The 22,658-nt window shown below is 43.2% G+C and overlaps 1 protein-coding gene across 1 annotated transcript in view; it reads right to left on the bottom strand.

Moving 5' to 3' along the window:
- The window catches only part of Mpzl3 (myelin protein zero like 3), a 23,711-nt gene extending 1,700 nt beyond the window's left edge, over positions 1-22,011 (bottom strand). Inside the window, exons 1-6 of the mRNA XM_027412001.2 lie at positions 21,876-22,011; positions 14,207-14,373; positions 9,617-9,827; positions 7,869-8,034; positions 4,651-4,714; positions 1-1,418 (exon numbers count right to left, since the gene is read on the bottom strand). The exon at positions 1-1,418 is cut by the window's left edge and continues 1,700 nt beyond it. Coding sequence (XP_027267802.1) covers positions 1,392-1,418; positions 4,651-4,714; positions 7,869-8,034; positions 9,617-9,827; positions 14,207-14,373; positions 21,876-21,951 — 711 coding nt within the window. The 5' untranslated portion in view covers positions 21,952-22,011 and the 3' untranslated portion in view covers positions 1-1,391. The remainder of the gene's footprint in view (positions 1,419-4,650; positions 4,715-7,868; positions 8,035-9,616; positions 9,828-14,206; positions 14,374-21,875) is intronic.
- Between the last annotated feature and the right edge of the window lie 647 nt (positions 22,012-22,658).

The raw sequence follows: 22,658 nt of genomic DNA, 5'->3' as shown, positions 1-22,658 counted from the left end.
CCAGGGGTAAATCACAGCCCTTATCAGCTACTCAGATTCGTGGATCAGCAGGCTAGATTAACAAATCTTCAAAGCAGAGTTAACGATCCCAGTTTCAAAAATAAGATCTTGGTGGTAAGTAGAATGACTTTTATAAGATACATAGTTTATAACACTAATATGGAGCCCTCCCAAGCCACTTTAGGAAGAACTATGAATAAGACCACCATGTTGAAACAACCAAGGCTGGGGAAGGGGTCATTTGTGACTCACAATCAAGAAGTGAGCCCTGTCACTCCATAGAGAGGGCCGTTTGCACACATGCGGTCAGTCCTTCCTGGCATGTCAGGTACATCTTACTGGTTTATAGAAAACCTACTATAAATTAAAATTTTAAATAAGTTGCTACAGTATAGCAGTGGTGTGGGCTACAAGGCATGGAGAGAAGAGAAAGGAGATGCTCTGTGCAATCTCACTTCCTCATCTCCAGTACTGAGAAAACCAGCTTTCAGACACAATAATGTGCCCATTGCTATTGCAACTTGGAACTAGAAGTTCTAAACAACAACACAAGAAAAGTGGAAAGACTTAAAGCAAAGGACTACAAAAAATATTTCATAAGTCTCTCCTAAAAACCTTCTCAAGAGGCATTTCTTACCTCTGACTTAAGAAACCAAGGAGGAAACCACAACTTAGTCAGCTATAGGAACACAAAATAACAGATTCTTTGGCCCAAAATGTACCTCGCAAGACAAATGAGAAACACTACTCTACCTCAAAATTTGGTTCCTTAACTGTAAATTGGCAACACTTTAATACTTCAGAGACCCAGTCAAAGCAAGCCTACAACTTGAGAGGCTACTGAGTCTAACAAAATTGGGGTCAAACACTCCATGCCACCCATACACAACTGATGACCATTAAACCACATAGTTCATACTGAATACTTGCAACAGAAAACATTGGTGAAGAAGCAAAGGATACCCATCCCAAACACGTGTGATGTTCATTGGCACGTCATCAGGAAGCTACAAGCTCCACATCATTAAAAAGTACAAGTTTGGCATTGCAGAGTGACAGACATTTAGTATTCTCCTTCAGGCAACTGGAAGAAAACACGAACTACATTCAAGAGCGAAGGTAAACCAAGGGGTGTGTTTCTGCTCAAGACAAGAATTTCTTTGTTCAGTTGGAGCGTGTTAAGAAGGGAAGGCATGAGTCCCTTCTGGAAGTTTCCAAACAGTTTATAAATACAAAATGAACACTTCTTCAATAAATAAATGGTCCTTAAAGTCTTCACTGATGACCTTCAGATTCTTCTGTCACTGCTGTCCCCACCAGTGGCACTCCTGGCCAGGGGAATGGGGTATTTCCTGCTGTTAGGTAACACTTCTTCCAACACACACACTTCGTCAGTACGCCTCTTCATAGTCTGAATCCTAGAGGGGCAAGAATGGCAGATGTTTGTGCACTACAATGCCACAGCCAGTTACAGGTAAAGACCATATGTATGGGGTCTCCAAATGGAAACTTGCTTGGGGTAACAATGGTGGCATGTTCCTGATAGCACACCTAAGTTCCATGGAGCATCACAGGACCTCAACACAATGTGTCTAGCAGGCTGATTACTGCTTTGAAGCCCCAATGGCTCTCTTTATGAGTGTATTTTAGAACCTAAACATGCCAGAAAAGATGCTTGCCTACAGCAGAATGTGCAGGGCTGTCCTGAAACTCTCTCTGTAGACACGACTGGCCTCTAACTCGCAGAGATCCACCTGCCTCTGCCTCCCGAGTGCTGGAATTAAAGGCGTTCACCACCATGACCAGATTTTCTCTACTGCCCTTATGCCTTTATCTACAGCAACTATGTCCTCCTGTGATACCTCCCAGTGTAAACTCAGCAATTATCCCCGCCCCCTCTTGTAGCATCATTTTTTCCTTCTCCGTTGGATCATCCACAACAGCATAGAAATGTGATCCATTTCGCCCATCATAAAAAGCAACTCAACACACAGCACTCTCTACCCATTGCCCTGTTTCTTTGCATCCTACCTTAGGAAAGCTATTTACACTCACTCACTCCAATGTACCTTTGTGATGGTTCTTGCCCCTTTCACCCTCACTATCCCAGTGGAGCTACTTTTGCCAAGGTCACCAGTAACCTCAACATCACCAAAACAACAGAAACTACCAGTGCCTGGAAAATTTTCTTCCCCATCTCCCAAGATATCAAACTCTCTTGGTGGTCTTTCAACTTCAAAGGTCATCCCTTTTCTTTTCATCCTCTTTTGCTAATTCCTCTTTGTCTAGAAGCCTAGGAGAACTCCAGGCTCAGTTCTTTGGCCTCTCCTACATATATACACACCTATTTTCTTGATAGACATATCTCCATCAGTCTCTATCTCCTAACGATTCCTAAGTCATATCTCCAGACTAGGCCTCTGTTCTGAAAACATAACTGCCCACTGAACATTTCAAACTTAATATGTTTAAACTCAACTCCTGATTTAGTCTTAAGTCTTGCTCTGAGGCTGGAGAGATGACTCAGTAATAAAGAACATTCTCTGCCCTTCCAAAAGACCTGGGTTTGACTTCCAGGGCTCAGTAGTTAAGAGAACCTGGGTTTTATTCCCAGCACTCACACGGTGGCTCACAACCATCAATTTCCAGGGTATCTGATGCCCTCTTGGCCTCCGTGAGTACTGTATGCCCATGGTGCACAGATACACATGCAGACGAAATACTCAAACACATAAAATAAAAATCTTAAGTTTTAGTTAAAACATTTTAAATATTGCTCTAGAAAATGTTGGTTCTATTCTACTAATTGCCCAAGACCTCTGGAATGATCCCTGCTTCTCCTTTTTATCTTTAAAAACAAATGCCAGGAAATTCTTCTGACTTTACTTTCAAGCCAGAATACAGAATACAACCACTCCTCACCATCTCTACCACAGATGTCTCTCACTTGGATTATGGCTAATGCCTACTAACTAGGCTCTCTGATCCTGCTTCGGTCTCTTGCTGTCACTCTCAACACACAAGCTAGACTGACTCTTTGTAAACACACATCAGTCCATAGTACTTCCCTTCAAATCCCCTCTAAAATGGATTCCACTTCATTTAGAGTTCAGCCCTCTACAAGATCTAGATGCTGTATTGATTCTTTAACAGACTTCATTCTTGCCTTCCTCTCTTGCTTTCCACACTGGCCCCTTGCTGAGCCCTTGCATCCACAGTCTCTTCCAGAAACACTCCCCCAAGGAAGCTGTGTGGCTAGCTGCTCGTTTCTCTTAGGAAATTTCTCGAATGCCATCTTACCAAGGGTGACCATAAACATCCTATCAAATACCACAGCCCTTTAGCCAACTCTTTTTCTGCTTTGTTTCTACAATATTTATCTGCATTAAACACAACCTGGCCTTGACTCAGGCTTGTGTCTGTCCTGGGATCTAAGAAAAGGGGAAGACTCTGATGTGGCACAGCTGGTGAAGCCTCAGGATCAGTTTGTGAGCTAACGTGGAGCACACCAGTTCCTGAGTCCTTTGTCCCCACTGTCAGCCTCAGCACTTGAGTAGATGAGTGAAACCTGTCACTCACTGGGCTTCTTATTACTTTGACTTTTGTGAGCTTGAGCCTCCTATGTGAGATGAGAAAAAGTTGTCTCAACTCTCCAGAGTTTGAATACTTTGATAACACAAAGTAAGAGACAGTTATTATCCACATTTCTTGTATTAATTCATTTAATGGTTATTTATTGGCATCTGACATTTGCCATATGTACCAATTTAGGTGATTACAAAATAGAGATGAACAGATTAAAATTTCCCACTCTTCAAGGACAACGTTCTCTGCCTGAAAAACTCTTGCACATCCTCTAACATGCAGGTGAAATAGCATTTTTTCTTAAATTGGGGCATAAACAATTTTTTGAAAAAAAAAACAGTAAAATACTCAGTATACCAGGCTGTATTTAATGCAAATAAATATTTTTGTTTGTTTGGTTGGTTGGTTGGTTGGTTGGTTGGGGATTTTTGTTGTTGCTGTTGTTTGGTTGGTTGGTTTGGGTTTTGGTTTTTTGTTCATTTATCAGTCAGTACCTTACACAGCCCTCTTTCTTAACTTAAGAACACAGTTCTACACCCATGAGACAAAAAAATAAAATAAAATAAAATCATGGACCGATGAGATGGCTCAGTGGGTAAAGGAGCTTGACATCAAGCTTGATGACCTAAGTTCCATCCCTGGGACCCACGTGGTAAAAGGACAGAACCAAGTCCCACAAACTGTCCTCTGACTCCATGCAATCACCGCAGCATAAATAAACAAATGTAATTTTTAAATGAGGACTGGAGAGATGGCTCAGCAGTTAAGAGCATTTCTTGCTCTTGCAGAGGACCCAAGCTCCCATATGGTGGATCACAATCATCTGTAACTCCAGCTTCAGGCAGTCAAACATCCTCTTTTGACCTCTGCAGACACCAGGCATACTGGTGGTATACAAACACGCATGCATAGCACTCTTATACTTAAAAAAAAAATCTAAATTTTATTTTTCAAAAAAAAAAATCAACTTGAGAATTGGTAGGTGTTCCCAGGGACTCTGGTTCATACTTTCCTGTGCTGGCAAGAAGAAGAGAAAATACCAAACAGAAGAAACAGGGAACTTACCAGACACTCCGCACAACGGACACAAAGCCTGGCCATACAGTCGTTGTTGTCCTCCTGATCAGTGCTGTGGAAAGAACACAAAGCAAAACATAATTGTCACTGTCCTTAGAACAGGGGACAGTTCCAAGCTCAGTTACTGGAATCACATGAGTGGTTTTATAGCCGACCCTTAAAGAGAGTCGTTAGGAATAAGTAATAAATAAATGTGCATGAGACATGTGGCAGAACACCCAGCAAGTGCTAGATAAATAGCTAGTCACCATCATTCACTCAGGAAGGTACTGAGCACCAGTCTGGCTGGGGCGCCACGCTAGGGTGGGAACAGAGGAAAAGAGAACCTGGTCTTCTGATGAGTGGGAAATGTAAGAGCTACTGTAATGTGTACTGTAATACCATACGATGAAGTTCTGACAGTTAGGGTGGAACTGCCATGGGCACAGGGCAGGGAGGGACCAGGTCTCTGTCCTGGACTCAAGGAGTGTAATAAGAAGCAGAAATTTCACCTTGGTCCTGGAGGGTAAGAAAGATTCCAGACAAACAAGAGAGGGAAGGGGGTCAGGAGGAAAAAGTGGATGGACGAATAGATGGATAGACACGTAGAGACAGACAGACATGAGTGCGAGTGCATGCGTGCACGTGCGCGCGCGCGCGCGCGCGCGCACACACACACACACACACACACACACACACACACACACACACGAGACTATAGTATATCTAGGAGGAAAAAAAACATAAGCTGAAGAGCAAATGATGGAAACAATGTGACTTGGGAACAGACCCCAGAGTGTTTTATATACCATGCTTAGAAATAGATATTATTTTTGCCAATAAGTCTTTGTGTGTGTGTGTGTGTGTGTGTGTGTGTGTGTGTGTGTGTGTGTGTGTTTCAGACTCCTTGAAAAGGGAAATCTTTCCCCAGTAAATAAATAAACACACAGACAGAAAGAAAAATTTAGAACTTGCCAAGGTTAAGACTCCCTCATTCCTTAGGTTAGGAGTCTTTTCACAGACAACGGAAACATCACAGAATTGTTGTTGCTGCTGTTGTTGCTGTTGTTTTGTTGAGAGAGGGTCTCACTATGTATCCTTGGCTGGCCTGGAACTCACAGAAACCTGCCTGCCTCTGCCTCCTGAGTGCTGGGATTAAAGGTGTGTACCTCACGCCAGCTACCGAGATTTAATGTACAGTTCTATTCCTTTTAAAAAGTAAATCTGGTCCCAGCACTCAGGAGGCAGAGACAAGCAGATCTCTGTGAGTTCAAGGCCAGCCTGGTCTACAGAGCTAATTTCAGGACAGCCTTCAAAGCTATAGAGAAACCCTGTCTCAAAACAAAACAAAACAAAACAAAACAAACAAACAAAAAAAGGTAAATCTGGCCAGGCGATGGTGGTGAATGCCTTTAATCCCAGCACTTGGGAGGCAGAGGCAGGCAGATCTCTGTGAGTTTGAGGCCAGCCTGGTCTACAAAGCAAGTTCCAGGACAGGCTCCAAAGCCACAGAGAAAGGGGGCCAGCCAAAGAAACACAACCCTGAGCACAGTCAAAGAAACACACTTTGGCCCTGCAACCAGAACCAAAGGAATGCATCCTGACCCTGAGACCAGTACTAAAGAAACACACTTTGTCCCTGGAATCAGAGCCAGTGAAAGAAATACACTCTGGCCCTAAAATTAGAGCCAAAAAAGCTAAAAAGGACAAGTCAAAGAAACATACTTTGTCCCTGAAACCAGAGCTAAATCTGACCCTGAACCTGGGCAGAAAACCAACCAATCCCTGAGCATGAGACCTAGCCAATCTGAACTCAGGGACTGAAATCTGACCAATCCCTATAAAACTCTGCCTCCTAAGAATCCCTATATAAACTCTATGCCTGTCCAACTTGTGGCTCTCAGCCTGTCTTCTTCCACCCTGGCAGAGGCAGCCACTCCAGAGCTGAGCAGCCAGCTGACTGGAGAAAGCTGTGTTGTTACTCTCTGAGGGACCTGATCCAAACTGTAACAACTTCACCCAGGAACCCTCCCCTGACAGAGCAGAGCTGTTAAACTGGGGAAGCCTTTACCTGGAGCAGGGCTGCAAGCTGCTATGCTTACTGTGACCTGTGGTATTCCTTCGCTCCCAACTGCCAGAATATTTTCCCATTCGAGATATAACACACAGTATTCTGTGGCTCCCGAGTGCCAGGATCTCTTTCCATCTGCAATGCTTATCCAAACAACAAAAAACTAAAACTGTTCCTGGGAAACTACTGGATTGTGCCTGCCCATTGGTGATTAATAAGTAATAAATGCTTCTGATTTATTACTGTTTTATTTATTTATTTATTCTGATTTATTATTTATTCAAACTGTGGTGGTTTGAATAAGAATGGCCTCCATAGGCTCATATATTTGAATGCTTAGTAACCAAGAAGTAGAACTCCTTGATAGGATTAAAAGGATTAGGAGGTGTGGCCTTGCTGGCAGAAATACCTCACTGGGGTGAGCTTTAAAGTTTAAAAAAGCCCATGCTAGGCTCAGTCTCTCTCTCTCTCTCTTTCTCTCTCTCTCTCTCATTCAGCCTCTCTCTCTCTCCCTCCCTCCCTATATATCTCTGTCTCTGTCTCTGTCTCTGTCCCTATCTCTATCTCTATCCTCAGATTAGGATGTAGCTCTCAGCTGCTTCTCCAGTACCATGACCACCGCCATGTTCCCTACCATGATGATAATAGACTAAGCAACTATAAGCCAGCCCCAATTAAATGATTTCCATTATTAGAGAAGCAGTGGTCATGGTGTCTCTTCCCAGCACTAGAACAGCTACTAAGGCAGTAACCACATCCATTTACCCCTTTCAGAGCATCTGCTGACCAAGAACCACACATGCTTATATTTAAATTTCCTTCTCCCTTCAGGCTATTCTCAAAACCTCCCTCATAGCTTACACATATACTGTTGAGAGACGAGTTATATGCTCAAAATGTATGTGCAGAGCCACAGCGCTGTACACTATGGTTCGTGTCACTCCCCTGCCTCCATGTCAATGCCCACAAATGTCACTCTAATCTCCCCCTGGTACCCTCATAGAACTATTCCATTTGGAATGAAATTTCACCACTGGCGCCAACGTCAGCCTGGGAGGGAAGGTATGTGGATATGGAGTGCAGGCGCTGCCCCCAGTGCCTCACAGGGCTGTAAAAAGGAGCTGGGCTCACTGTTAGGGACTCTGGTGAAACTTACTCATCAGAAACTTCAATGGAAGACTTCTTATAGCCAGACCTGCTCCTCTTCTTAGCCCCCGTTGCTTTCCTCCCCATTCTCACCAGCAGCAGAATGACCACCACAGCCGAGGGGATGAAGACAAGGATGGAGAGAAGGGCCACAGAGGACAGCATGGTGCCAAAACCTGCAGGAAAAACCAAGAGAGGGTTGTGCACCTGCAGCCTTTGACTTCAGGTCAGGCCCAGGCCTCTTCTGATCCCTGCCTTTGCTCATGCTTCTAATTACCAAAGGAATAAATGTATCACAGGAAATATAAAAAATACAAGACACAAAACATGTCCACATAATTCCATCACCCAGGAGTAACACATTGCTGTCTACCAGTTCATTCTTCTTTCCAGGAGTCTAAAAGCACATATGAGGCAGGACACATGTAAAAGCAGAAGTCCTATTTTTTCACATTATTTTAGCTTAATGTATGAGACATGTTTTGATGTGACTAAAAAGGTCCTGATTATAAAGGTCTTTCAAGCCGGGCATGGTGGTGGCACACACCTTCAATCCAGCACTGGGAGGCAGAGGCAGGTAATCTCCATGAGTCCAAGGCCAGCCTGGTAGTTTACAAAGTAAATTCTAGGACAGCCAGAGATACATAGTGAAGCTCTGCCCCCCCCCAAAAAACAACAAACAACAACAAAAACAAGCCTTCTGAATATGATAGAGTACTCTACCATACTGAATCAATTAGCAAATCAATCCTCTAACTTTGAACATTCACGTTATTACAAATTCTTTGACTCTACAAGTCATATTAAAATGGCCATTCTTGTATATAAGTCCTAGTGTTTAGATCTGTATCTTAAGATAAAATTTTAAAGTAGAATTGTAGGGAATATATTTTCAAGGGAACATTATTTTAACAAGTATGACTTCTACTACTGAACTGCCTTCTAGAAAAATGAAATCTATTCCTGCCAGCAGTATGATTATTTAAACTTGCAATGGGTTATTGTCAAACCAGATGATGATTATGACAAGGAAAAAGGTTAGCAGGGAAGGAGAGAGGGTAAAAAAGGCAGGGCAGGCAGGCAAGAGGAAATAAAGGAGGGAGGGAGGCCCCAAGAAATGGCAATTATAATGACTCATAATGTGTCGCCATGTCTTTGACTCAAATCCAGTTTCAAGCTCAAATAACACATAATAGTCACCACAGTGATATTTTGGAAAAAGTCTTTCATAACCTCATCTCCACAGGAGAAGGAAACTGCTGCTCTTTGTAGCGTAAAAGAAACGGAATGCTGCCCATTCTTAGAGGGAGCGCCCTTTACACAAACAGTCCCGTAACTGCAGCATGAACCCAAAAGGACAGTTGCAGTGACCTCTACATCACACGTAAGCATTAAATTGGGGGGACTGCTCAGCATTCCTCAAGACATTTGGTCACCTGTAGATACAATGAAAAAGACAATGCAGAAACTATGACAACATTGGAAGAGAATATTCCGTTTTCAAAATTAAAATTGAGATAGCTCAGCCAGCAAAGGCTGTTCCCACAAGCTGTCTGGTGACCTCCAGACACATAATATACCATGAGTGTTCACATGCCAACACATACAAAATAAATAAAAATAAATGTTTTAAAATTCAATCTTAACATGCATGTGAAGACAACAGTTTCGACATAGTGATCCTCTAAGCAACTGGTAAGTCCTTGAAAACACCAGACAAGTCACAGCACTGCAGGAGCTTGGCAGTGAGCTGCTTACCCCTTTCTGTGACTGTGAGCTCTGTCAGGGGGATATTGTGGTACACGTCTGGAGGATTCTTCACAGCACAGCTGAATGTCCCATTGTCTTTTAGAGTGGGATTGCTGATGCTAATGGACGCATCCCCTTTGTACACATTTCCAACCCAGGAAATCCGGTCTCTGAAGGTGCCCGCTGTAGTTGGGTACTGGAAAGACTGGTAATGAAAAATCTAAAAAAACAATGCCACAAAAGAAAAGGTTAACTTGGAAAATGCAATGAAATGAAAAGCTGAGTAGATCCAAAATTAAAAAGAATTGTGAAAAAGGGGTTTTATTTCCCCCCCAATTGGTTTTGTTTTGTTTTGTTTTTAATGCTTTTCTCACCTCTCTCTTAGAAAGACAGGTTAATAAAACTGATCAGAAAAAATACTGATGAGAGAGTATCTGGGATCTCAACCTTTAGATCTTTTCTACGGCTGGAGAGATGGCTCAGGAGCTAAGATCAATGTCTGTCCAGAGGACCTGGGGTCAGTTCCCAGCACCCACATCAGGCAGTTCACAATAATCTGTAACTTCAACTCCAGGGGATTCCACACTTCTGGCCTCTGAGGACACCTTCATATGTTAACACACACACACACACACACACACACACCTGTACACATATACACACAGAGACCCACACAGAGAGAGAGAGATCTAAACAAGAACTTTCTTCTAAATTTTTCCTAAAGCCCCCAGGTAATGACTCTCAAGCAGGGGCAACATTATCATCACAAAACATTTGACAATGTGGACAGATTCTTTTTTTCCCACCAAGTTTTAAATTGTATTTATTTATTTCTAATTGACAAATAATAACTGTGTGTATTTATGGAGTACAGTGTGGCTTTTTTGTGTGGTGTTGTGACTTGAACCCTGGGTCTTGTGCATGCTAAGCTCTACCACTAAGCTACATTTTGCAGCTATTTTTGTTTTTTGAGGAACTGCCACAACATCATCTAAATTAGCTGTATTATTTACATTAGTAAATTTCAATTTTCTCCAACCTGTACTGAACCTTATTGTAATTTGTCTTTTTAAGATTTATTTTTATTGTTTTTCATTATGCATGTGTGTGTGTGTGTGTGTGTGTGTGTGTGTGTGTGTGTGCGCGCGCGCGTGCACATGAGTGTAGGTGCCCACCGAGGCCAGAGATGGCATCAAATCCCCTGGAGCTGGAGTTACAGGCCACTGTCAGCCACCCCAATAATGGTGCTAGGAACCAAATTCTGGTCTTCAGCAGGAGCAGTGTATACTCTTAACCTCTGAGCCATCTTTTCAGCCCCATAATTAGCCTATTTCATAATAGCTTTTCTTGGTAGTCTGTGAGGTGATATCTCGTTACTGTTTTATTTCTATTTCCTTTATAATTGCAGGCACTGAGATTTTTCATATATCTGATCACTGATACTGCTTCTTTTGAGAAATGTCTGTTCAGATCTTCTGCCTGCTGCTTAATCAGGTTGTTTGTTTCCTTGGTGAACTTTGGTTGTTGCAACTAGGGGGTGTGTGCTTCAGGCACTTAGTGGGTAGAAGTCTAGGGCGCTGCTAAACTTTCCACAGTGCATTAGACAGTCCCACAGGCTTGACGTCCATAGCATCAAAGTAGGGAAACTACTCTAGAGTAACACCCAGTGTTTGTGCTTATCATGGTTTGCAAATGACTTTCACTGTTTACTCATTTGGCCCTTATAACATCACCAAAGCATACGAGGCAGGTGTAACTATTCTGAACTTCACAGATGTAACTATTCTGAACTTCACAGGTGTAACTATTCTGAAAACAGGAAGAGAAAAGAGACCCAAATCCAAACATGAAGCAAGTTACTCAAAGGCACACAATTAGCAGGTGACAAAAGGAAGATTTTCATCTTCCAAGTCACTGGGCAGGTGTAATACAATCCAATCTCTCTCGGTTTATCTCCAGTGGCAGTTAATACAAGCCCACGTCAAATACCTGATAAGCACACAGTGAATATGTGCTGTATTAAGGTGATACTGCTTTGGACTTGGTGATTGAACACTTGGTCACCAAAAGCACATATTTATGCCTGAAGGAGTGACAGGCAGGTATGATAATCAACAGGACTCTTATGCAAGACAGGAGGCTTCCCTCTTTCTTTGTTTACTTGGTACCTTCCCGCTTAGGACACCAGGCATTTCCAACCACCGAATTACCCAATTTCGAAGAGCAATTCCTCAGAGAAGATGCTGACTCACTCACTGGTTAATTTCATCAAGAATTCACTCCCCAGATACTCAGCACACCCTCCATGTTCCCGATGTGTGAAGGAATGGGAGGCAGTGGGTGCCACACAGGCATGGCCTCTGTTCTCATGGAGCTTACATTTCGGTAAATAGAGACAGTAAAAAACGAACATGATTGTGACAAGTGTTCCAAAGGGGGAGACAGAAGGCAACATGATGGTGTGTGCCGGCACTCCCAGTACTCAGGAGCCTGAGGCAGGAGGAGTGCTGTGAATATGAGCCCAGCCTGGGATATACACTAAGTTCAAGAACAGACTGGGGCAAAGAGCAACAAACCTGTCTCCAAAAGCCATCGATCATCAGGATAAAAAGCTTAAAACTTCCTCACTGACAAAACAAGGCCTGCTGTGTACCTTCCAGGTTAGTCTAACTCACAAATTACATGTTAAATTAGTGCCCCACAATCCCCACTCCTTAGTAAGCCTGACAAATTAACCACTTCCCCCCAAACCCTGAGTTACAAGACTCTTAAATGCCATTGATTCCAGTGCTGTCTGACTGGGTTCACAGAACAGTACTCCAGGAGAAGCGCTGTCTGCATATAAGGTTTCTGACCCAAGAAGCTCCCTACTGCTCACTTTGTCCCACTTTTGGACAAGGAGGCAGAGCCAAATAAGGTCAGCCATGGCCTCCTGACAAGTCAGAATAAAGTGAACTATTTTAAATCTAAAGCAACAGGAACCTTGACTCCAGCCTTGTCTCCCTTCACCACAGTGACCTGACCCCCTCCACACCATGGCACTCGGCAACAGCTCCTAACGCACAATTCAAAATGTATTCACTAAGATGAAAGGCAATTTTTCTTCCAAAGGAGGAAAACAGAATAAAGAACACTTTCTAAAATCCACTCTAGGGACAGTGAGGTGGCTCACTGAGTAAAGGCACCTTGCCACTGAGCTGGAGGCCTGAGTTCATTGCCACGATCCAAGTAGTGGAAGCAAAGAACTGGATTCTGCAAGTTGTCCTCTGACCTTCATATACTCAAAGTAGCATGCATACACAAATAAATCAATAAGTAAAATTAAAGAAAATAAATCCAATTTACATATGGCTATGACACTCACATTTTTTGACACTCACATTTTTAAGATTACTTTATTTTAAATGCATGGGTGTTTTTCCTGCATGTATGTCTGTGCCTTAGTAGTGCATGCCTAGTGCCCAGGAAGGTCAGAACAGGGCATCTGATTCCCTTGGAATTACAGGAGGTTGTGGGCCAGCATTTGGGTGCTGGAAATTGAACCCAGATCCTCTGGAAGAGCAGTCAGTACTCTTAACTGCTGAGCTATCTCTCCAGCCCCAACATTCAAATAGATCCTTAAATAGCGCCCATCCTGAACCAAGGCAACTGATGGAACTGTAAAGAGAAAGGGTTTTTACAGCATTGTAATCTCTAATTAAACATCCATAATGGGACTTGAACCATAAATGTGTTTTATATGTGTGACTAAAGTATATTGCTTCTAATATTGCATGACCATCTGTCACCGATGACATCTGTCACCAGTACAAGGTGCCACCAGTTCCTTCAAAGGCAACTACATAAATCACTGCAGACGTTTACACCGCCAGAGGAGAAGCCAAGATAAATCTAGAGTGTGGGAGTCTCAGACAGACACACCCACGGAGACAGCAGGGTGGGAGCAGCTTTCAGAGAAAGGATGTCAGTGACGTGAGTGGGGAACTTCTCCAGCCCACGTCCTGGAAATGCCCTTTTTTAGTATATCAGATTTAAAATGAAGCTGTAACACTACACAGAAGGAAACAACAAGGCAACCAAATTAAACCACATTTCCTCTTGGTTTCTGACCATTTTTTTCCTTGGAGATAATGTGTAAGAGTCTTACATGGCAGAGTAAGAGGCAGTGTGTGATTAAACAAATATCACAGGGCAGAAGCCTGGCTCACTCCAAAGACCTATTTACTTTTATTTCATTTTCTAAACTTAACTGTAGTGTGCGTGCGGGGTGTTGCGTGCGGTGTATATGTAGGCACACTAGTGTTATGGTTTAAGTGTAGAAATCAGAGGACAACTTTTGAGAGTTAGCTCTCTCCTACCCCCATGGAGTCAGGAATCCAACTCAAGTCATCAGGATTGCAGAGCAGGAGTCTTTATTCCCTGAACAAGGACACCGGCTTTCTTTCTTTTTTTAAGTGTAGATCAAGCTGGCTTTAAGCCTGCTATGTTGCTGAGGATGGCCTTGAATTCCTGACCTTCCTACCTCACCAGTGCTGAAATTGCAGGTGTGTGCCACCATGCCAGGCACTCAAAGAAACTTTCTAGATAGTCCACACTTACAGATTCTGTGCGACTGCTGCTGGGGGGGCGATATGTCCAGTCTATGGTCAGTTTGTCAGTGACATCTGAAGACGACTTGAAGGTACATTTCAGCTTGATCTTTTCTCCAACATATCCTCGGACATGGGCATCTGCACTTATCTCCAAAGAAAGGACGGTATGCACACCTAATGGAAGCAAGCCCAAACACTTACAATGCATATGTTCTGTTGGATTATGCAAAAGTGCGTGAACACTATAGATGCTTTGCATCATTTTTAGGGATCTCCCCAAAATGCCAGAGCCACCAATGTATTTTCAGACAAAATCTATGAGAAGCAAGGAGTTAAGATCCATTAATCTTTAATAACATTTGTATCATTTTATAGTCTTAAATCATAGTAAATAGTTGAGTAAAAATTAAAAATCTAATCACACTAGCATTTTTCCAAACACAGGCTGGCAGTTAAATTAAATACAAACAAGGAAGGGTTGCCCATAGTAACTAAAATACAACAATGCCCACTTCTCATCCTGTGCCCTCCCCAACACCCACACACACCCCCACATGCTCCAGAAATACAGCAGCTTTTATAAGGCCTAAGAGACTCAAGCAGCGGTGGCCCATGCCTTTAATCCCAGCACTCGTGAGGCAGAGACAGGTGGATCTCTGTGAGTTCGAGACCACCCTGGTCTATAAGATCTAGTTCCAGAATAACCTCCAAAGCCACAGAGAAACCCTGTCTCAAGAGAGAGAGAGAGAGAGAGAGAGAGAGAGAGAGAGAGAGAGAGACTCAACCAAACACACTATCATCACAGCATGATGAAACTACTAGCTATTCAACCAATAGCAAAATGAAGATAGAAAATACAAATAGGAAATTTATATTTTAAACTGTCCTGAAGTGTTATATCTAGTCTGGCCCTCCCCCAGCTCTTCTTTTTTAAGAAACATTTTTATTCTATTTCATTATTTGTATATATGTATATGGGCACATCCACAGGGGTGCTGATGCCAATGGAGGCAAGAGGCATTATCCCCTAGAGCTGGAGATACAAGTGTTTGTGAGACATGTGGCTACTGGGAACACTTGTATCTCCGGAACAGTAAGTGCTCTAAACTGCTGGTCCTTCTCTCTAACACCTCTTCCTCCTCCTCCTCCTCCTCCTCCTCCTCCTCCTCCTCCTCCTCCTCTCCTTCCTCTCCTCTTCCTCCTTCTTGTGACAGGGCTTTGCTATGTAGTAGCCAAGTCTGGCCTAAATTCACAGTCCTCCTGACTCAACCTTCAAGACCTAGGATTACAGGCATATACCACCACACCCAGCTAGGCTTCCTCTCAAAGCTAGCTAGTGAATCATAGATCTATTAAAAGTAAATTATGGAGGACTGACTGGAGGTGTAGTTCAATGGAAGAGCACCTGCCTTAACTTGGAAGGCCCTAGGTTCTATACTCAGCATCAAAAAAAGAAAGAAAGAAAGAAAGAAAAAAGAAAGAAAGAAAGAAAGAAAGAAAGAAAGAAAGGAAAAGAAAAGAAAAGAGGAGAGAAGAAAAGAGTGAAAGTAAATTATGGATAGGAAAAAATAATTAAGTGTGTTCTACAATGTAAAAGTAAGATACCATTTTTTTTTTTAATCCTACAGAGTGTGGTCTTTCTAAAACCACTCATTCCAACTTTGATACTCCATCTTTCCACAAGAAATGAAGGAAGCAAGGAAGCAAGGGAGGGAGGGAGGGAGGAGAGGGGGAAGGAGAGGGAGAGGGGGAGAGGGAGGAGAGAGAGAGAGAGAGAGAGAGAGAGAGAGAGGGAAAGAGAGAGAGGGAGAGGGAGAGGGAGAGGGAGGGGGGAGAGAACGAACAAACCTGGCATTTTCTTCCAACCACATGCTATTGGGAAAGCAGTAAATAAAAAGACATCTCCCACTGGAGAGCATTGTTCTAGGAAATTAAAACGCTATCCTTCAGTTTTCCTGCTTCCTTCTCTACCTCACTCATCTAAGATTCTTCTGGTAGCTAAGGGCAAAGTGCATAACAAGATTTCAGAAAAGAGCAAATCCACACCCTGCCCCAAAATCCAGTGGTCCTTCTGGCACAGGCAGGATGGGGTAATGATTGAACACAAAGATGACTAAGCCAGATTTGAGTTCAAACCCCAGCCCTATTGCTGGCTCTGAGCAGCTCAACCAGTTACCTTACTGCTTCAGTTTGCTCATCCTGGCAGATAATGGGGCTTACCTCTAGGTCACTGTGAGGATTAAATGAGTTACAACCCATACAACACCCAGAAAGCCTACCTACCTCAAGCAAACACCCCAGACCTGCTGATATCACCTCCTCTTTCTCCTACAGACTCTCGACCTTTCCTGCGGCTGGCACATCTGAGTCATTGTCCCAGTACCTTACCTCTGACAGCTTTGAATCATTTTCTCACCCATCTCTGGACAATCTAGTCAGGTCACATTCCTCCGGAAAGGAGGAGACCAGGACAGAGCTCACTAATAAGGCCTTTAATAAGAGTCTGTCCCACCTCACAGGTGATGGCCATCTGGTTCCTCAAATAGCATCCTCTCCGACTGCCATGCTAAACTTGCCATTTCTTGTGTGCCTTCGTAAATGTTTATTCCTGTGCTAGAAAAAACGCCTTCATTCTCAAGCCCTCAATTACTCCTGACACATCAACATGAAGAAAAATCCTATTCAGCACTGGAGATTCAGATCTAAAACCAGAAAGATAGAATGAACCCACAAATTACACAGGTTCCTCACCCTATGTTTTTAGCCTAAAACATAAGTTCAATATAGAGCTTAAAGGGATAGATTTGAACTTAGCCATAACTGCACCAAGCTCTAGCCCATCTGACTTCTGGCTGTGAGAGCTTGGCCACAGTTCCCTAACCTGCTCAGGCTTCAATTGCACCATTGGCGAATGGAAAGGGTAATCCTCCTAGGATCACTGTGAACATCCAGTAGACTTTAAACATATACAGGCCTGGATACAGCTCTGGTGAAACATGTGAGGCCCTGTGTTCTCTCCCTAGTACCACAATAAATGAGTGAGCAAACAAATAAATACACACTAAGTGTACTAAGTGTACACTAAGAATGCTTAGTAGAGCGCTTAAGATCAAAACTTTTAGCAAACATTAACAATTATTATTAAAGTGGGCACCACACATACTAAAAATTCTGAACTAACTCCCTGCTGAGCTGTGGATTAAAACCTAAACAGGAATAGTCTGTCTCAGACACCTGCCAACTACCTATCCTATCCCTTTCACTGTGCCCGGACTGTCCAGTCATTTCCAAAAGATACTGGGTCCTTTCATGTCTCTCTGCTTTTCTTTGAATATATCTTTGTCTGGAAGGATCTCCCCATTCCTACTACCCTGCCAGAGTTGCTCTCCACCATATCCCAACATTCACACATCTTCATCACAGCTCAAATACCAGCCCAAATTCCCTGAAGTTCTTTGCTCTTCCTCTGAAGTCCCCATCACACAAGACTACCCAAGCACATATGCCATGACTACACCTGATTTAGAAAGGTCATTTCCCCCACAAAATTCAAGCACCACCAGGGCAAAACTTCAGAGGGAAGAAGGCAGGCAGGGTCACCATGATTACTAGTGTAAGGACAACGTGTTCACTCTCACTCATTCGCTCCCCATCGCCTTCCTCGTGGGATTTTCAACACCTCTCTGGATGCTTCTGTCTGTACCCATTCTGGAAAAGATCAGTACTTGATAACCACTTCTAGACTGGACCGGTGTACTAATGGAGGAAAAGAATATGACCCAGATGTACAGACAGCCCCCATAAGAAATGAATGCCAAAAGGAAGGAAGGTATCAAGAATGACTTTCAGTTTCTACTTAGAAAAGCCACTGAAAGAGGGAAACCAGGCTTGTAGGGGAGGGCATGAGTCCAATTCTGGGTAAGTTTAGATGTCTTCGATACCTAAGAACCGTAAGTCAGGGATTGGCAATCTACGACCCATGAGTCAAGTGGGAGCAGATGGCGACTGTAGCAAACTCAGAAGGCAGCAAACTCATAATAATTAGCAGTGACCCTGCTCTCAGCCCTGCGGGTAACCAGATTGTCCAATCAATCTCTCCAGTGGTCTTCCAGCAAACAGCTAAAACATTTCAACATCTTTATGTAAACACAGTTCTATTAGAATGCAACTACACAGGTTTGTCTTTGGCTACTTTTGCACACTTGGCAGAGATTCAGAAGATATAGTGGAGAACAGGTGCCTGCACAAGTGCCCGAATAGTCTAAAATGTTCACTCTCGTTCCATTATTGGAAATGACTGCCAATACCTGCTTTAGAGCTAAGACAAGATCTGAGTTAGAGTTAGAGATCAGAACCTTAAGCCGGGCAGTGATGGCGCACACCTTTAATCCCAGCACTTGGGATGCAGAGGCAGGCAGATCTTTGTGAGTTCGAGGCCAGCCTGGTCTACAGGGCAAGTTCCAGGACAGTTAGGGCTGTTACACAGAGAAGCCCTGTATCAAAAACAAAAACAAACAAAACAACAACAAAAAAATCAGAACTTCTGTAGTAGTTCCTTCAGCCAGCTCTCCACAGAGTCTTAGTCTCTCTCTTTTTTGTTTCAGACAGGGTCTCATGTTTCTCAGGTTAGAGTCACATTTCCTAAGATAACCTTGAACTTCTCACCCTCCTTCCTCCACCTTCCTAGTGCTAGGACTACAGGCATGCACCACCAATACCCTGTTTTTGCAATAATGGAGAATGAATCCAAGGTTTCATCCAAGCTAGGCAAACATTCTACCAACTGAGCTGCATCCCCAGGCCCCAGTCTATCATTTCTATATACCTAGCCAACTGAAATAAGCAGGATCAGATTTACAACTTAAGGTCAATTCAAACAAGATAACAATTTAAGGGGTTCTATCTTTGAAGAAGGATAGCAAATATACACTGTGGAAAAGCAAAGCCTATCACCTAAGATTCAAAAGAGACACAACAAACAAACAAACAACAGATGGTTCACTGAAAACATGCTCAGTGAAAAGAGTTAGTCACAGCCGGGCGGTGGTGGCGCATGCCTTTAATCCCAGCACTCGGGAGGCAGAGGCAGGCGGATCTCTGTGAGTTGGAGACCAGACTGGTCTACAAGAACAAGTTCCAGGACAGCCTCCAAAGCCACAGAGAAACCCTGTCTCGAAAAACAAAACAAAACAAAAACAAACAAACCCAAAAAAAGAGTTAGTCACAAAGGGGCACACCCGATTTACTTTGTATGAAATGCCCAGAATAGACAAAGGTGTAAGTAAAGACAGTAAATTAGGGTTTCCAGAGCCAGTGGGAAGGTAGGAATGGGTGTGGGATTTTTGTTTGGGGTGATGAAAATATTCTAAAATTGGTTTTAATGATGATTTTATAACTGTATATTTAATAGATGAATAAGCATGTGAGCTGCATACCAACAAGTCTGTGCTTTTTTTTTAACCTTTATTTTTATTTTACGTGTCTGAGTGTTCTTCCTGCATGTATGCCTGTGCAGAACTTGCATGTCTTGTGTCATTGGAAGCCAGAGAGGGCATCTGAGTCCCTGGGATTGGAATCACAAACCATTGTGAGCCACCATCTGGATGCTGGGAATCAAACCAGATTCTGTGAAACAGCAACAGGTGACCTTAACTGCTGAACCATTTCTTCAGCTCCCTTGGTTGGTTGATTGGTTGGTTGGTTTTTAAGGCAAAATATAAAACTATCCCAGAAGACTTAGAGGAGTGGCAGAGGAATACAAATCTATCCAAGACATACCCAGAGATCAATGACTTAAAACCATAATTAGAATGTGTGTACATAACCAGGCCATGGTGGCAAATGCCTTTAATCCTGGCACTTGGAAGGCAGAGGCAGAGGCAGGTAAATCTCTGTAAATTTGAGACCAGGCTGGTCTACAAGAGCTAGTTCCAGGACAGGCTCCAAAGCTATCAAGAAACCCTGTCTCAAAAAGAAAAAAATGTATGCACATATGTATGTATGTATGTATGTATGTCAGAAGCAACTCTGTTAATTAAGTTAGTTCTCTTCTTCTGCCTGTATGTAGGTTCTGGAGATGGAACCAGGTCCTTAGGCTTTCATGGCAAGCACTTTAACCCACTGATCCATCTTACCAGTCCCCCAAAATTAACTTATGTTTGAACCATTTGTTCTGCTAGATTTGACACCTGCTCTTCTATGTGAAGTGACACTAGGTTTACAAAAAGACCACCATTTCTACAATTTTTTCTCAATGGGGTTGGTACTTGAACATTTCTCCCCCAGCATCCATGTTGTGTATATGAGAGAGAGAGAGAGAGAGAGAGAGAGAGAGAGAGAGAGAGAGAGAGAGAGAGAGAAAGAGAAAGAGAGAGAAGTTTATCTGAGCCGGGCGTTGATGGCGCACGCCTTTAATCCCAGCACTTGGGAGGCAGAGGCAGGTGGATCTCTGTGAGTTGGAGACCAGCCTGGTCTACAAGAGCTAGTTCCAGGACAGCCTCCAAAGCCACAGGAAACCCTGTCTCGAAAAATCAAAAAAAAAAAAAAAGAAAGAGAGAGAGAGAGAGAGAGAGAGAGGAGAGAGAGAGAGAGAGAGAGAGAGAGAGAGAGAGAGTTTATCTAAAGTGACAGTAGCCTGACTCTATTGCAAAAAGAACTTGGATGAAAAACTGGATACTTGAGATGACACGGGTAGCTGGGAGGGATCAGGGAGTGTGCTGGCAGCGTGAAGATTAGTCACCAGATAAATGAAAACCTCCTCGCCTTACCTGATGAGACTCGTCACCTAAATGTGTTCATATTTATAAAATATTAAAGACCCCTTTCAGAAATGCCCATTATTTGCTGAGAAATAATACAATTCATTCTAATTCTAGCTATACTAGCATTTTATTTCTTAGGAAAACACAAACATACAGAAAAAATAATCAGGAAATATTTGCACATCAAAATAAGCTAATTAGTCTGGATTGAAATTTGGGATAACATGAAAGCAAAATTATCCAAATCTTACAATATAGTCATTATGTCAACACTGTACTTCTGACAAAGAGTTAAAGATTGGAGTTTCAAAAGAACTCCAGTGACTTTTCTTATACTTTAGAATGTTTATCAAGTGCTAAGGCAGTTTGCCTTTTCTTCAACAATATGCCTGCTATGAGAAAAACCACACTTCTCGAAAATGTTTTATTTCATAGCCCCTGAAATGAAATTACCAAATCACGATTTTCCTTCCCTCCCCGCCCCTTTCCTTTTTCTAGTCCCTACAGTCATGATTGTGTCTCTCAATACAACAGGGACAAACAGAATTGCCCATTTCTGACTAGGGTGTAACAGCAACGCAGATCCCTGGCCGACAATCACTGATAATCTCATACGAGAACCGTGAGTGTCCGCAAGCCTGAGCTCGCTGAGATCTCCTCGGATCGCGGCATCACTAAGGCAGAGTCAAGTCACACAAGGTGCTCAGGCTCCGAGAGCCCCGAGACCAACCGCGGAACAACTCTCCGCAGTAGGTGGTGCCAGCCGGGAAAGAAAAGAACATACTCCCACACCCCCGCCCTTCCCAGAAACCGAGCGGGGGGTTTCCCGAGACCCCCAACCCGGAACCGGAAGAGCGACCATCTTCCCTGACCCCCCCAAGCCGGAAGTGGAGCCCAGCCAGCTGGCGCACTCACCCTGCACAAATAGAATGCTCAGCAGTGGAAAGAGAGCGCAGCCACGGCCTCCTGCTGCTCCTCTTGGCTGCTGCATCCCGACAGCTCTTCCAACCCTTGCACACCTTGTTTACAGCTCCCGGGGACCACGCAGGTGGTACCGGAAGTGACGTCATCGCGGGAGCCACCTTTGAAATGGCAATCCGGATCTTCCTCAGGGACAAGGCTTGTTACCAGAATCCTACCTGGTTTCCCTGATCAGCAGTTCTTTGACTCTCAAGAAGGATCTGATTGCTCTCTTTTACTTCAAATTGGCTATAAACTTTGGGGAAACTTTTATTTTTATAGATTTCTGCAGGACCAGGACCAGGCTGTAATTCATAAATTTTATCTCTAGTGTCTAAATTGAACCTTTACAATAAATTCTCATACATTTGAGGTTCAGGGAGACATAGGCGAGCATATAAGGTCAGAATAAATAAATTTTTTTGGACCCTGTGGTAAATTCATGCAAGCCTCATCGTTCCTGTTCCTTTTAATGTAGCCATTACATCATCCAGAATTGGATGCTTATTAAAGTACTGCAATGGCAGTGATGAAATCATTACAGTGTATATTCGAGGTGAAGAGGCTAGGGTATGTCTGTCAATGCGCTGCAAAAGTAAGAAGAGTATTATCACGATACTTGACGTTCAATGAGATGGTCTGACATCCTCTGGAAAAAGACGGTACAGGACTTGACTGATTTATTCACCCAATTCTTCTGAAACCACTATGGTCAATATAAGTGCAACAGGAACAAAA

This window comes from Cricetulus griseus, chromosome 4 (assembly GCF_003668045.3).
Source record: "Cricetulus griseus strain 17A/GY chromosome 4, alternate assembly CriGri-PICRH-1.0, whole genome shotgun sequence".
Classification (NCBI taxonomy): Eukaryota; Metazoa; Chordata; class Mammalia; order Rodentia; family Cricetidae; genus Cricetulus; species Cricetulus griseus.
The sequence above is the reverse complement of the archived record's forward strand: the minus strand, read 5'-3'. Positions and strand labels throughout refer to the sequence as shown.